The sequence below is a fragment of the Pleurodeles waltl genome, chromosome 10, assembly GCF_031143425.1.
Source record: "Pleurodeles waltl isolate 20211129_DDA chromosome 10, aPleWal1.hap1.20221129, whole genome shotgun sequence".
Lineage (NCBI taxonomy): Eukaryota > Metazoa > Chordata > Amphibia > Caudata > Salamandridae > Pleurodeles > Pleurodeles waltl.
The window spans coordinates 55082495-55096616 of NC_090449.1; the positions used below are offsets into that span (position 1 = coordinate 55082495).

At 45.9% G+C, this 14122-nt stretch overlaps 1 protein-coding gene across 1 annotated transcript in view; it reads right to left on the reverse strand.

Moving 5' to 3' along the window:
• LOC138261020 (metalloproteinase inhibitor 1-like) overlaps positions 1-13907 on the reverse strand; it is a 50018-nt gene extending 36111 nt beyond the window's left edge. Inside the window, exons 1-2 of the mRNA XM_069209625.1 lie at positions 13823-13907; positions 9064-9228 (exon numbers count right to left, since the gene is read on the reverse strand). Coding sequence (XP_069065726.1) covers positions 9064-9190 — 127 coding nt within the window. The 5' untranslated portion in view covers positions 9191-9228; positions 13823-13907. The remainder of the gene's footprint in view (positions 1-9063; positions 9229-13822) is intronic.
• Positions 13908-14122: the final 215 nt, after the last annotated feature.

Consider the following 14122-nt stretch of genomic DNA (forward strand, 5'->3'; position numbering starts at 1 on the left):
GCCAGGGTGTCCATTGCCTCTGTGCGTGGCGGGCCAAAGTGTGGGGTGCCTTTCTCCATTTCTCCGTGAGGCTGGACAATGAATGTGCAGTCTAACTTTGCAATGCAAATAATTATGGTGACCACTCAGGCTGATGACCGCCTCTGCTGCCGCTTCAGCATCTCCCTTGGGTTGTGCTAACAAAGCATTGTGAGTCATCACCAGCACAACAGCGGACACCAATGGGCAATTTGGGGAGCCTTCTCCAAGTTGGGTCCTCAAAGGAGATAAAGTCTCCCTAGAGGCCACAGAAAGGAGCCTCAATTGGTAGAGGGCCCCCCTCCCCCGGTGTGTCCTGAGGGATGTGGCAGCTGGCTCCCCCTGGCACCTCCACCTCACAGCCGCAGGGTCTCCATTTATTTGTGCCTGTCTGGGGATTCCCATACACCACAGAACCCCACCGTTCTGCTGAACACTAAGGCCCTCATAATGAACACAGCAGTGTTTACCGCCGTGTAAAGGCTAACTGACCGCCAGGCCCCCTAGGGCCACGCCAGCCACATAAAGAACATTCTGCTGGGCCGGGACATTGCCAGCGGCTCCACATGGAGCCGCCGTCAATGCCTCTGTGCGGCGGGTGAAGCTGCACCCATCACGCAGATCACTGCCCGTAAATCGGGCAGTGAGCTGCGCGATGGGGCACTGCACAGGGGCCCCTGCACTGCCCATGCCAAGTGCATGGGCAGTGCAGGTGCCCCCAGGGGGGCCCCAGAGCACCCCTTCTGCCAGCCTTTCCATGGTGGGGGAACCCGCCAGGGGAAGGCTGGTGGCAGTAAGGATCATTATCCGAGGGGCAGCAGCACTGCCCTGTCGGATAATGATTCCCTCCACCGTTAGGCTGCCTGTTGGAGGCAGCCTGGTGGTGGAGCGGCCCTCCATGTGTTCATTATATGACGGTTCAGCCCACCATGCCGGTGGGGGTCTTTTCACCCGCTGCTGGCATAGTGGGCTGAACCGCTGGGGTTCATAATGAACCCCTGAGTATGGGGAGCTCCTCTTCTGCCCCAGGGCTCCACGTCTGAGGGCTGCCACCTTGCAGAAGTGTGCTGGTGGTATGTGCCTGGGCTGCCCAACTCCTCCCAGCACTAGCAAGAGAAGCAGGGGTGAAGCCTCACCACCAGCATCAAATGCTCATTGGGTGCAGTGATGCTGGCGGGCAGTGTCCTGGATAATCCAGGTCCTGGGTGGGGTGATCCATGTCCTGGTGGCAGGGTTTCGCTGTGTGCCCAATCCAGGGCCATTGTAGTCTGGGTCGACCCCACTGGATTTCTTATGCGGGCTGGGCACTGTTGAGCCAGGCATCGGCAGCGGCTTCAATGTCCGCTCTTCAGCTCTTTTTCATAGTTTGTGGAGTCCCGCTGCCTGGCTCCCCATCTCCATGCCTGGGTCCCTTTGATCTGAGGGAACCCCCAGTGGTGGTACTGTTAGGAGAGTGGAGCGGGAGATACACCACGGCCTCCCCACTGGCCTCACAGGAGAGTTGCGGCTCCGCCACTCTTAGGCCTCGATGTGTTTTAGGAGTTAGGGCGGGCCAGGTTTGCAGCAGTGTGGCTCAGGCCATCCGACAGCAGCCCCGCTGGGCTGACCTGGGCTCCTAATGACCCGCACCACGGACGGTTGCAGGGGTATCAGAGCAGCTGGGAGTCCAGCCCAGCTCACAGGTTGGTGATTTTAGCATTTTTTACCCCTTCCCCTTTGTGAATGCATGCAAAAACGTTTTTTAAGAGCAGGCCGTGGTCCCTCAAACCACTGCCTACTCTTAAAAAAATAAAACTGAAACATTTCATTTTTTTCTTTTCAAACTCAGCCTGTTTTCCTTTAAGAGAAACAAGCTGCGTTAAAAAAAAAAAAGATTGCTTTATTTAAAATCAATCACAGACATGATTGTCTGCTTACCCCAGCAGGCCACCATCCCTGTGATTTTTGCTATTCCCGGTGAGTTGCAAATTGCTATCTACCTCATTTATATTAATGAATTAGGTCTGTTTGCAACCCACAGGGAATCGCAAAAGAAACTCAGTCGAGTTTCTTACATTTGGAATTGCAATTTCCTAATTGGGATTCGTATGGAATCGCAATTAGGAAATCGCAATTCCAAATGTTCGTACATGTGTCCCTAAATACTTACTTTCAGCAAGTGTATGCATATCTATCTTCTGAGCTATGTTAAATCTAGCCATGTACCTTTTAAGGACACCACACAGAAAGCTTACAAATTTACTCCTTACTTCTTCATTCTCTGGCGAAGTGCTAGATCTGTGGGGCCTTTTCCTTTCATATGTTCTGAAACTATGCCTATCCTCCCGCCTGTGGACATAACACATCTCTTAACTCTCTAAACTTAAAAAAAATGATTGTGACCCACTTTTGACAGGAACTGTGCGAGGATTTTTAATGCTTTAGGGAAACAGAACGTTGCCTCCTTGAGCCATGTCCATGCCCTAGAAGGGCAATTTTGTGATCTCTGGTATGCTAAAACACGTTTTCAGCCTGCCATAGCTGGTATTTGTGTGCACACTTTTACCTATGGTATTCTTAAACATGTATCCAGCCTGTAATAGCAGGCCTGTGTGTGCACATTGGCACCTATGGTGCTTTAAAATGTGTCCAGCCTACCAATGAAGGTTTGTATGTGCGCATAGACATATATGCCCAGAGACTGTGTGTTTTCACTACATATGAGAGCTGCTCTGCCTATAGTTTAACATAGGAGAAGTACAATTACTTCTAGCTGCAATAGTGAGTTGCAGTAGAGCAGCCTCATCATGTTTCCTATCATTAGATCCTTACAGACAAACCCCTTCCCATGGTGAAGGTGTTTTGTTCAATAAAAACTTAGAAAATCCACTTCTAGGAAGTGGGCGTTTCTATACTCTAAAATGCTTTGCATGCTTTTTAATTCAACTCGAGTCCACACTAGAGGATGGGGGAGCACATCTGTGCATTCTCCAGCGACAGCTATAAAACTTTGGCACATAACTGGTACAACAGACCTCTGGTATTTGTGGGCCTTTCTGGATAGATTGGAGGAAGAGGTTTTGACACTTGGACTCTCAGGGCCAGATTAATGGCCAACTAAAGAATAAGGTCTGCATTCCACAGACCATGGCAGATAGGACTGAAATTTAGGGGAGACATTTGTGGTTTGAAGGAGAACCCTCTGAACCTTCCCAGCTTCAACTGCACACTACAGTATAACTACTAGTAGCACACTGCAGCAAACTGGAAATACACTTGTGGAGACGCAGGTCTGGAGTTACCAAGTGTTGGCGTGCACACTGCCAGAGGATCTGTTGTGTGCCAGGAGTAATTACAGCCCTGGGAAGGGACTGCACACTCTTCCTTAGGAGTGGCTGGCCTGGACAGGTTGCTGCTGCTGTGTGGCACCCCAAAGTGTGCTCTCCAAGGGCTTGTTGGCTTGCTCCCTGTGCTTTGGTGCAGGACTCAGGGACATCAACGACCTCCCGCAAGGGACCTACACCTTCTACCCATGACATCTGGAGAGCAGTGCCCTCTTAAGTGCCCACGTCGTCTGATGGTTCCCATCTGATAACAACGGTGTAAGCTTGGAACCAAGTATTGTGCCTGGAGAACGGATTGCCCAATGCAGGGCCCTCAAAGTACTGCTTGCATTTAAAGAGTGTGGCTCTTCATTGTGGGGCCTCTTACACACAGAAGCTTCTTGTTTGGGGTGAGCAGATTTACCGGTTGCAAGACCATGCGCGGCCCGCTTTGTCTGAATTGCCGCATTTTTCTCATGCAACACACCAGCTGCACCCTAATTGCGTGCTGTGTCCGATTCATGGGGTACAACCCTGGGTGGTGGAGGCATACCTGGAGCAGTGCTGCATTCTACCTCATGTGGCATCGCTGAACATTGCGTCTTTGTCTGTGGTCAGAATTTTCTGGTGCCACTCATGTCATCGCACACCAGACTAGCAGTGTTGCATTCTACCTCATGTGGCATCACTGAACATTGTGTCTTTGTGTGTGTTCTGAATTGTCTGGTGCCACTGAAGTCATCACGCATCAGACGTTGTGCCTCATTCGTAGGATGTACCGAATTAGTAACTCTTTGTATGTGTTCAGAATGGTCTGGTGTGACTCAAGTCATCGCCCATCAGATGTTGTGCCTCATTCCAGGCAAGTACGGCATTGGCAACTTTCTGTGATCAATCACAATTGTCTGGTGTGACTTAAGTCATCTCGCGCCAGATGTTGTGCCTCATTAGGGAGAGGAACGGAACTTGGTAAGTCTACGTGTGTATTCAGAATTGTCTGTTACGACTCAAGTCATCACACATCAGACATTGTAGTTTTATTGTTTTTGACACGGCTGGTCCTAGTACTGCTAGTGATATTTCCTAATGTGATTTACGCTAAAGGCGGGTGGAGCTCACGGAGTTCTACTCCATGGAAATACGAGGAGTTGACTAAAAACTCTGTGGAATTATGCAGACTTCTGCATGCGGCAGAATGCCGCGTGCCCTTTCACCACTCTGGCCTGAATGCACCCTAACCAGGCCCGAATCTGCTTAGCGTTTCCTAGGTCAGGCACATTCAGGACAGAGTGGTAATCCATAGGCAGCGAAAGCTGCTGTTTCAGGCCTCTCTTCTGCCCACCGGCCTGGAGCCTGCTGCTCTCAACCACATCTGCACACTTCCCTTCACCAATCGCCCTCCTTCACAAACTTGCTACGGAGACCCAAGCACACCCCCTGTCTTGCACCAGCCTTGCGATTGCTTCCTCTTCACTTACACACAGCCTCAGACCACCCTTTCTTTAGGGCCCAGCACTAGCAGCAGCAAACCAGCTCACCACCAGCAGCCTGGTATTTTCACAAAGAGCATAGCCTTGCTTGCCACTGGGCTCTAAGGCACTCTCTCAGGGTACACACATCTCTATCTGGCAGGAGCTGCCGAACTAGCACTCAGCAGCAGATACTCTCACTTCCTCTGGCTCTCCTTCCTGGCCTCAGCACCGTACCCCATAACACCAGTTCCTTTTCCAGGGGCTCTGGGGAGACGGGTTCTTTTCAAGTGGAGCTCTGACTGCAAGTTTTCTTTTTTCCAAGCACAGAAGCCCCTAATATGGAAATACTGTCCATGCCTAGTGCCATCCCCTGTGGGCACATAGAAAAGGAAGCAAAACAAGGGTCTGACCTGGGTCCGGGGTCCCCATTGCCTGTGGAATAGCTCTCTGCCTCCCTCTGCCCCCTGCTCCCGGGCAGCTGACGACAGTGAAAGGAGGGAGGCCTGGAGCTGGTGCCGGTGCAGCCCCTCAGCAGCAGCTTGCAGCAGCTCCACGGAACAGACTTTGAGGTGCAGCGGAGTTATGGGCCACACAGTGCAAGCGCAGACTGCACTTGCGAGTCTGCGCTTGCGCTGTGTGGCCCATAACTGGGATGCTGCGCATGCCGATGAGCTCCGTTTCGCTGCCATGGCCAGGGACGTTTTGGGCCAAACTCCGTGCTGTAATTGGAGCAGGGAGTGCCAAAAACTCGGTTAACTCTGCCAGCGGAGTGGAGCTCTTGTTGTGTTATTTAATGTCTATGTTGAATACAAATCTTCTTTACATATATCATGTGTGAAGTCTCTTTTATGATGCTCAGTGTATTTATCATACAAGTGTGCTGTGCCAATGTTTTACACATTGCCCTGTGATAAGCCTGACTGCTCAGTGCCAAGCTACCCAAGGATGAGAGTAGGTTATACAGTGAGTGCAATCACCCATTCCTGATGGGAGTGGTAAGTATTACCTGGCTAAGGCTTTGCCTCACCCAACCAGAGGAAGCTGCCACTTACAGCCCTCTACAAACTAGGATGATATTGCGCTACAGTCAGTGCCGAATTTGTAAAACAATAAGTGCCATGGCCCTTGTCAGGAGGCCATTGCAGCTTGAACCATTCATTGCCCCTCCAAGTGCTGTCAATGACAATACTAACACGACTACTAGCAACTACACTCCACAAGTGTCACAACTCTGATTATTCCAAGCTGCCAAAGCTACAAGATTGGCTTTAGCAGCAGGTATTTGTAATTTTTAATGTATATTGAATGAATGTACAACTGTTGTGCTCATCTCTAAATTAGACAAACAGAGTCAATATGTGGCAGACTGTCATAAGTGCTAGTGCCGAGCACTGGAAACCACTGGCTCAAATTAAGCACTAAGGGGGTTATTACAACTTTGGAGGAGGTGTTAATCCGTCCCAAATGTGACGGTAAAGTGACGGTTATACCACCAGCCGTATTATGAGTCCATTATATCCTATGGAACTCGTAATACGGCTGGTGGTATATCCGTCACTTTACCGTTACTTTTGGGACGGATTAACACCTCCTCCAAAGTTGTAATAACCCCCCAAGTCTTATCCATAATGGAAATCAAAGAGCTCTGTTGTAAGATGTTCAAGCCCACCTTGCTGTGTGAAGGATGTTGGAAAAGTTCATTAATGGGCAGCTCTGCAAATACTTTTAACAGGGTCATCTGTTACACTTCTCACAGTTAGGATTCAGACCATGATGTAGTACTGAATAGGCACAAGCGGAGTTAACAGAATCCATCAAGTTGGCACTTGATCAGGGGAAACATGCTGCTTGATTTTACTCGATCTATCCGCTGTCTTTGACACAGTGTTTCACTCTATTTTTCTGCAGTGACTGGAAGAAATGGGAGTCAGAGGTTCTGCTCTGGCATGAATTGGCTCTTTCCTCTTGGACAGAGGACCATTGTCCTGGATGGCTCTGTATGCATCTGACCCTAGAGTGACCAAGTTTAGAGTCCCTGAAGGCTCTGCTCTGAGTCCAACTCTTTTTAACATTTATATGGCTCTTTTGGCCTCTTTAGTGGAGTCCTTTGCGGTCTGGTAAGTGTTGTATGCTGATGCACACAGCTTTATCTTTCTATGGAAAAGAATCTGCTGAAGGACCTAGGACATTCAAGAAATGTCTAGTGGACTATTTTTAGTGGATGTGGGCTAGTCATTTACAATGTAATGCCAATCAAACCGAGATCTTGTTGTTTGGCTTCCTTTCCCCTTATTAGGGTGTGAAGTGCTGGCCGACATGTGCCACTGCATGGCCCTCTCCAGCCACTGTTGCTCAAACGTAGGTGTGAGATTGACTGCCAGTTAACCTTAGGCCAGTGGTTCCCAATCTGTGCGCCGCAGTCCCTGGTGCGCCGTCAAAACTAGCCAGGGGCGCCGCACACAGTTTGGAAACCACTCGGAGGTGCTTTGAATCGGTAGCTTTCATCGTGGTATTGTAATCAGAACACCCTGAATTAATTACTGTGACCAGAGGAGGGCGCCAAAGTACCATTAATAATATCCCTATGACAAAAGAACAAAAATAGTTTCCAATAAATTATTTTCAGCAACCTGAACGAGAGAATAAAGAAGACAAACTGTAAATAGTGTAGGTACAGGTAAATAGAGACAGACATGAGACTCCAGAGCGCCCAGCCTCTGTGACTAATCTGAATGTCGGAACAATGAAACCAGAGTTCATTTCTCTGGCGCTGACAAAGCAAGACGGATACCAGAAAGACATAGGCCCATATTTATACTTTTTTAGCGCCGCATTTGCGCCGCTTTTTGACGCAACAACGGCGCAAACTTACAAAATACAATGGTATTTTACAAGTTTGCACCGCTTTTGCGTCAAAAAGTGACGCAAATGCAGCAATAAAAAAGTATAAGTACGGGCCCAAATGTATGAAGGTGTCTGAGAAGAAAAGAAAATATCCAAGAAAAACTGAAAAATAATAACTGACCCATTCTAGCACAGGAAGGAGATTTCAGAAGCAGCCGCCAGATGGGTTACATCCTTTCACCAGTTTTGTCAAAGGAGGAGATGTGGCCTAGCAGTTAGAGCTGTTGACTTTAGAACTGGGGAACCAGGCTGGAGTCCTGGCGTAAACTACCATCCTTTGATTCTGTGCAAATTACTTAATCTCATCAGTGCCTATTTAAAAATAAAACCTGACCCTATGTAGTGTCATCTGGTGCTCTTCTAAAGCTCTCTAATGCCCTCATCAGCTTCATCCCAATTATTTTCCAGGCTAAAAATGGCAGTACACCAGAGGCTGGGATTACATTCCCCCACCCGCCAAAAAAAAGTAACATAATGGGGAGCCGTGGCCAACACGGCCAATAGGTCAAAGGAGCCGGGGATCGAAAAAGTTTGGGAACCACTGCCTTAGGCCCTCAGTTAGCGACAATAGTCGGTTCCAGTTTTGGGCTCTTAAAACCTGTAAACAAATATATTTATCTGCTCCCTTTCCAGGTGCGCAAAGTGATACATGTTCTTATAACTTCCCAATTATATTTGACCAATGTTTTATAATTGGGCCTTCTAGCCTATTTGTTGAAGAGGCTGTAGCTGGTTCAAAGTGTGGCTGCAACAATGTTACTAAGAGTCCATAGGTAGACGCCTAGCTCTTCTCATCTAAAGGCACTGCACTGGCTTTCTGTTAAAGAGAGAATTAAATTAAAAATATTAGTGCTGGTCCACAGAGCTTTTTATTGCACGGTCCCTGGCTACCTTTCTGCGAGGATTACTCACTATCGTCCAACCAGAACTCTTCACTCCTCTGATGTCGGGATAGTCCTGGTACAGAGAGTCAAGAATTAAAAATGGGGTGGCTTGTCCTTCTCCCACCTTGCTGCATGGTGTGGAATGCCCTTCCTCCAAATTTGCGTGCATTAAGGGAGGAAAATATTTATAGGCGCTCATCTGAAACCTTGTTATTCAATACAGCTTTTCAGTGAGGACACTATTGTGAAAGGCTTCAGTGAAGGGAATCCTTTTAAGCACCAAGACACTCTGTGAGCAGACATGCGCGCTATAAATCCCTGATTGATTGATTGATAGACAAAATGCCAGTCACTCAGAAAGACGGTGGAAGTATATTAAGTAGACAATAAAATCAAAAGATCTTGACTAACGGGTGGCATTAAAACGCAAGAATCTCTGTTTACAAAAAGTAAAGAATATCATTTTTTGTTTATTCTACTCACCAGCAACACCTGAGTTGCAGTAAGAGTTCTGTAGAACTGATGGCAAACATATGCAAGCTTCAACAGGGCTAGAGATCTCCAGGAGCAGAAGACCTGCCACAAGGAGGATGCACTTTCTGCGGTCCATGGATGTCCTGAGGTTCAGCAGTTGTACTTCTCTTGGGACTGTTGTAACAGAGACAAGAAATTAGGTGAGCATCATTGTAAATTGTGAACTGTTGAGGTTGGGTACAGGTGGCAAGGTGGTACCCCTCACTGCACTAAATCACAGAAAGTCCCAATACTTCTTGGGAATACTATAAATGTACTAATATTCTCCTGAGTGTGGGCATGCACTGCAAAGACAACGAATGTGGCCAGATTCACTGGAGTCTTTGATGTCCTTGACAGTGGTCAGTTTGTTGACAGCAGTTTATAATCTTCAGGTTGCACAGGCTGAAGTACAATTTCAAGTAAAGCATGCAGGTCTGAGAGGGGAGACTAGCAGGTAGGCAGCTTGAAAATTAAACTGTTGAGAAGTTGGAGGCCCGATTCACAAATCTAAGGCCAGTTGTTTTCAATGGTCATTTAGACCCAGATTTATGAGGCCTCATAAATATGGGGTAAGGCAAGGCAGTGCAAACCGCTGTGTTGCCTTAGTCTGTGCTAGAAAGGGATTCCATGGGCGCTGCTGTGAGTGTAACTATATAATACCCATTAATTTTGACGTATCCCCATATTTACAAGACCTTGTAAACCTGGGGATGCGCCAAATCCTTAAGCTATTACTCCTCATTTTTTTCCACTTTCTATGTGTGCTGCATTCTACTGCACACCTAGGAAGAGGAAAAAGTCTCCCAGGATTGTTTTTGTCCAGTAAGCTGCCCCTCTCTGCCCCTTTCTGCACACAAACAATCCTGCATGCAACACAGGCACCCTTGCACCATGGTGCAAGGGTGCCTGCATTGGGGCTATCCAGTCAAAACAGCCCCAGTGCAGGGAGAAAGGACAGGAATGCTCTGTATTGCTTAAAAATGGTGCATTCCTGCCCTTTATTTATCCTTGACACAGGGCAACGCAGCAAGGGGACTTGCTGCTCTGCCCTACGCAAAAATGTCATAAATAAGCCTTTAGTCCATTGTATAAGTTCAGCTGAAGTTTAAAAACCAACAGGTTCCAATTTTCAAACAGGAGCTGCGGGTAGGGGAAGGGCCAAGTAAAGAGTGCCAATGTTGCACTTACATTTCCAGATTGGCTTTCCATGCATAATAAAGCATTACATGCACCCAATGTTCAGTTATGCCTCACTGCCTGTGAGCCAGGGAGTCATGGTGCGGGGGCCTGCTGTCGTCAGGCACACCCCAATATCCATGTCACAACTGGGAACAGCTTTGACATGTATAGGTCTTAAGGGGCCCACATATGTCAATGATAATATTTACATTTCTACCTCTTTGGGAGACTTTGTAATGTGAATGTATAGTCCATTATTCATGCGTCACATAAAAATTGAGCAAGGGGTTGCAATGCAGATAAGGGACTCCTCGGTGTCCTGCCAACATCACTCCTTCCACAGTTGCAACCATTTGGTAGGTAAGATCTTCTATAGCAGAAGGGGTGTCTATCAGGAACCAATTGCATGGCATATCTCCATATTAGTGCATGCACTGCAATCTGCACTTCCCACCACCCCTCAGGTTGTAATAAAGAGGTTAGGGTTTCATACATGTAGGAATCTTCCACACAGTGTAGGGAAATGATTAAGGTGAATTACACTTTCAGATTACATTGCTCTTTCATGAGCCATTTACAAAAGGAACACACTCCCCTGTCCTGAATGTAGAATAATTCTGCATGAAGTTACGTAACAGTATACTACACACAATTGCCTATGGATAGGAGCTACGTACTACAAAGATGAAAAATTTAATATATACCTTTTTACTGATAACAGGGGGCCACACAGGAGTTCAATGTGTACATTAGATACATTGGTGTAATAACTAATGTTGTAATGTAAGAGGCTTCCTAACAGACCACGCCCATGCGTAATAAGGAGGAGAAATCTTAGGCAATCTAGTTTATTAATAACAGGATGACATGCACACTGTTTGCAAGTGTGGATGCATAAGGTGAAGACAAACCCAGCTGCAATAAAGTGTCCAGAGTCCTCATCAGGTTTCCCATCTTTCACTCTGCAGGAACTAATGTTTCCTCAGTGCCGGCACCTGCCTCATTCTCCTTTTTGAAAATGACTCTTAGCTTGTTTACCTCTTCTGACGTGCGTTCATTGGTTCTTGTGAGCCCCACAATAGCAGCAAACCTGCGGCTTCTCCTCTTTTGGCTATAGCAAGACACCATTCACTTTCTGCCAGGCTGTGAGTATATCAAACACCATTCAACCTGCTCAAGCGTCTTAAACGCACCCAGTTCATCGTCTTGTCTCCGAAACGTCATGTAAGGGCCTGATTGTGAGTTTGACGGACGGTGTACAGTCCCCAGGGTAGTAAGGGACATTGCCTCTCCCACCCTCACAAACTGTCTTCCGCAAAATTTAGAGATGCGGTCATTACTGTACCTTGAAAGGGAGGGCCATCTCCATTCCTTTTAATGTACAAAGTGTTTGCTAGACGGGCGCTGTCAGATTTCACGGCCGTTCACAAACATTTTTTTCTCCAGAAAACAGCTCCCAAAACTGGAGTGTGTTTCTGAAAAACAAAAAACTACTGACCCCATTCCTGATTTACCGTCCTCTTTAAATAAATACATTTAATTTTAAAAAATGTTCCTGCTGGTTTCTAAAACTGCATGTGCTGCTAGTCTTGAATGCAGCTGTAAAAATTTGACTTTCAGAAGCACAGCAACGTCTTGACTGATGATTTAATATGAGTTCTAATGCTCAAGAGCGAAGCAGTACACAGCCTATCTAGCTATCCATCTATCTCTCCTGAAAAAGGTTAAAGCAACATTATATTTAGGTGAAATGTTCAGCAACAACATAACATTTTAAACTCTAAAAAAACATAGAAATTCACCAGTTATAGTTATAGCTATGATAATCTCAAGTAACTAAACCTCATGCGTATGACCCGCACCCAAGCCATGCACAGTTTTCGCATCAATAATTTAATTGCAAATGTTGCAGGCAGTGATATTATCAGTGATGTCATAATTGATGTAATATGTAGGGTAATTTGCAGTGCATGGAAAGGGCGCGAGTTATAGTTACCTTAGGGCAGAGGTTCCCAATCTGTGTGCCGTGGCACCCTGGTGCGCTTCCAAAACTACACAGGGGCGCCACGACGTAAATATTCTGAGTGCAATTTCTTTCGTTTTTCAAGCTAGCTGTTTTGCTAAGATGAAACTCTCTCTAGTACCACTAGATGGCAGTGCGACATGCAAAATAGCACAGAAATTGCTCCTATCTGTCAGAACAGTTAACACAAACTATGAGCAATGCAGAAATAAAAACAGAGGCACGTTTTGGACTGAAGTATGTTTACGGTGTCACTTTTAAGGAAATTGTGGTATTGTTTTAATAAAATATTTTATTTAATCCTGAAGGGCACTGTTTTTAGTCTTGTTAATGTTAGTTGGTGGGAAGACTTTTTAACATCTTTTGTAGTGTAGGAAAAAGTTCTTATAACTACGATAGTATGCAACATGTTTAATGCATAAATGTGTTTTTACTTTTTTAATATGGTGTTATGTGGACCTCCATCAGAGTTTTGTACCATAATAAGAACTGAATTGACATGGATTGTGACACACGACTGTAGTGAGAAGGAATCAGAGACGGCAGACAAATATTGAGGTCTGAGATGGGAGAGTGCAAAGACTCCATCAGACACTAGAATAAACAGAAGCAAAGTTAAGATAATGGTGGCTGCTGGAACATTTAGTAAAGTACTTTAGTAAAGTACTTGAAAGTGAAATATAGTAGTGCTGATTAGTGGAGCTGCATTATTACATATCAAAAGTGGCTCCTTGGCAACTAGAATGACTTGAAGGAGAGCTCCCTGTGCTGAAGGCAATTTTTAAGGAATAAAATAATAGTTTAAAAGAAAATCATTATGCAGACCACAGTGCTGAAGAGCATTGTTTCTGCCTTAACCTATTAAAGTTTTTTTTTTTATTAAACAACTGTTATATATTTTTTATTTTGCAACATCTATGATTTATAATACCTTCATAGTTCCTACCAAGTATTTTTGAGGGAACAAAATGGAAGAACCCCAGAGGGCGGGCTTATAAGCCCCCCACCCCTCTGCCCCACTTGCTAAAACAAAAATAACACAGTGGGGAGCCGCAGCCAACTGACAATAGGTCAAGGGAGTCACAGGTCAAAAAAGTTTGGGGACCACTGCCTTAGGGTAACAAATATTGAATTAAGTTTTATTAAATTATTAATCTACATATATATATATTTAGACACACATACACACACCGAGAGAGAGATTTACAAGTGAAGGAAGAGGCACGGAAACAATTCTCTGAGTGCTTTCATTCAGAATTATTGCCTTCTGCTCAGAGCATTAACAGCTGTTATTTGCCCATCACTCAATCAGGGACAAGGCTGAAGCCAAATTGTGCTCCTCATACGCTGCGTGTTCTAAATTTAATATGCCTCTTAAAGTCCAAGCACTCCCTGGAAAACTGCCTGACAGCTTTTATCTCTGCTTCGATCAAGACGTTTCACTGTCTTTCTAGTAAATTAATCCACAGATAAGTGCAGTAGTACAGTCTCCATTTTAAACATGTACATACAGACCTTCCTCACCTGTTTCTTCAAGCTCAGCTGTACCGCCTCGAAGTCTGATGGTGCAAAAGCTTTTGCTTCCTTTCAAGAGATGATTGCATTGTGAGTGGACCTGAAGCCCTTTTATAAGACAGTCAGCGATGAGTAGGCAGGCTGGACCTGTTCCAGTGGGAGAGGCTCCCTGGCAGAGATGAACATGATGCTCCTCTTATGTGACACATATCCAATTTCAACTATGGCAAATACCACGTAAACAGCAAGGTATGGAGGGTTGGAGAGATGTTCTCAATAAAGAGCTATAGAAAACAATAACAACAAAGG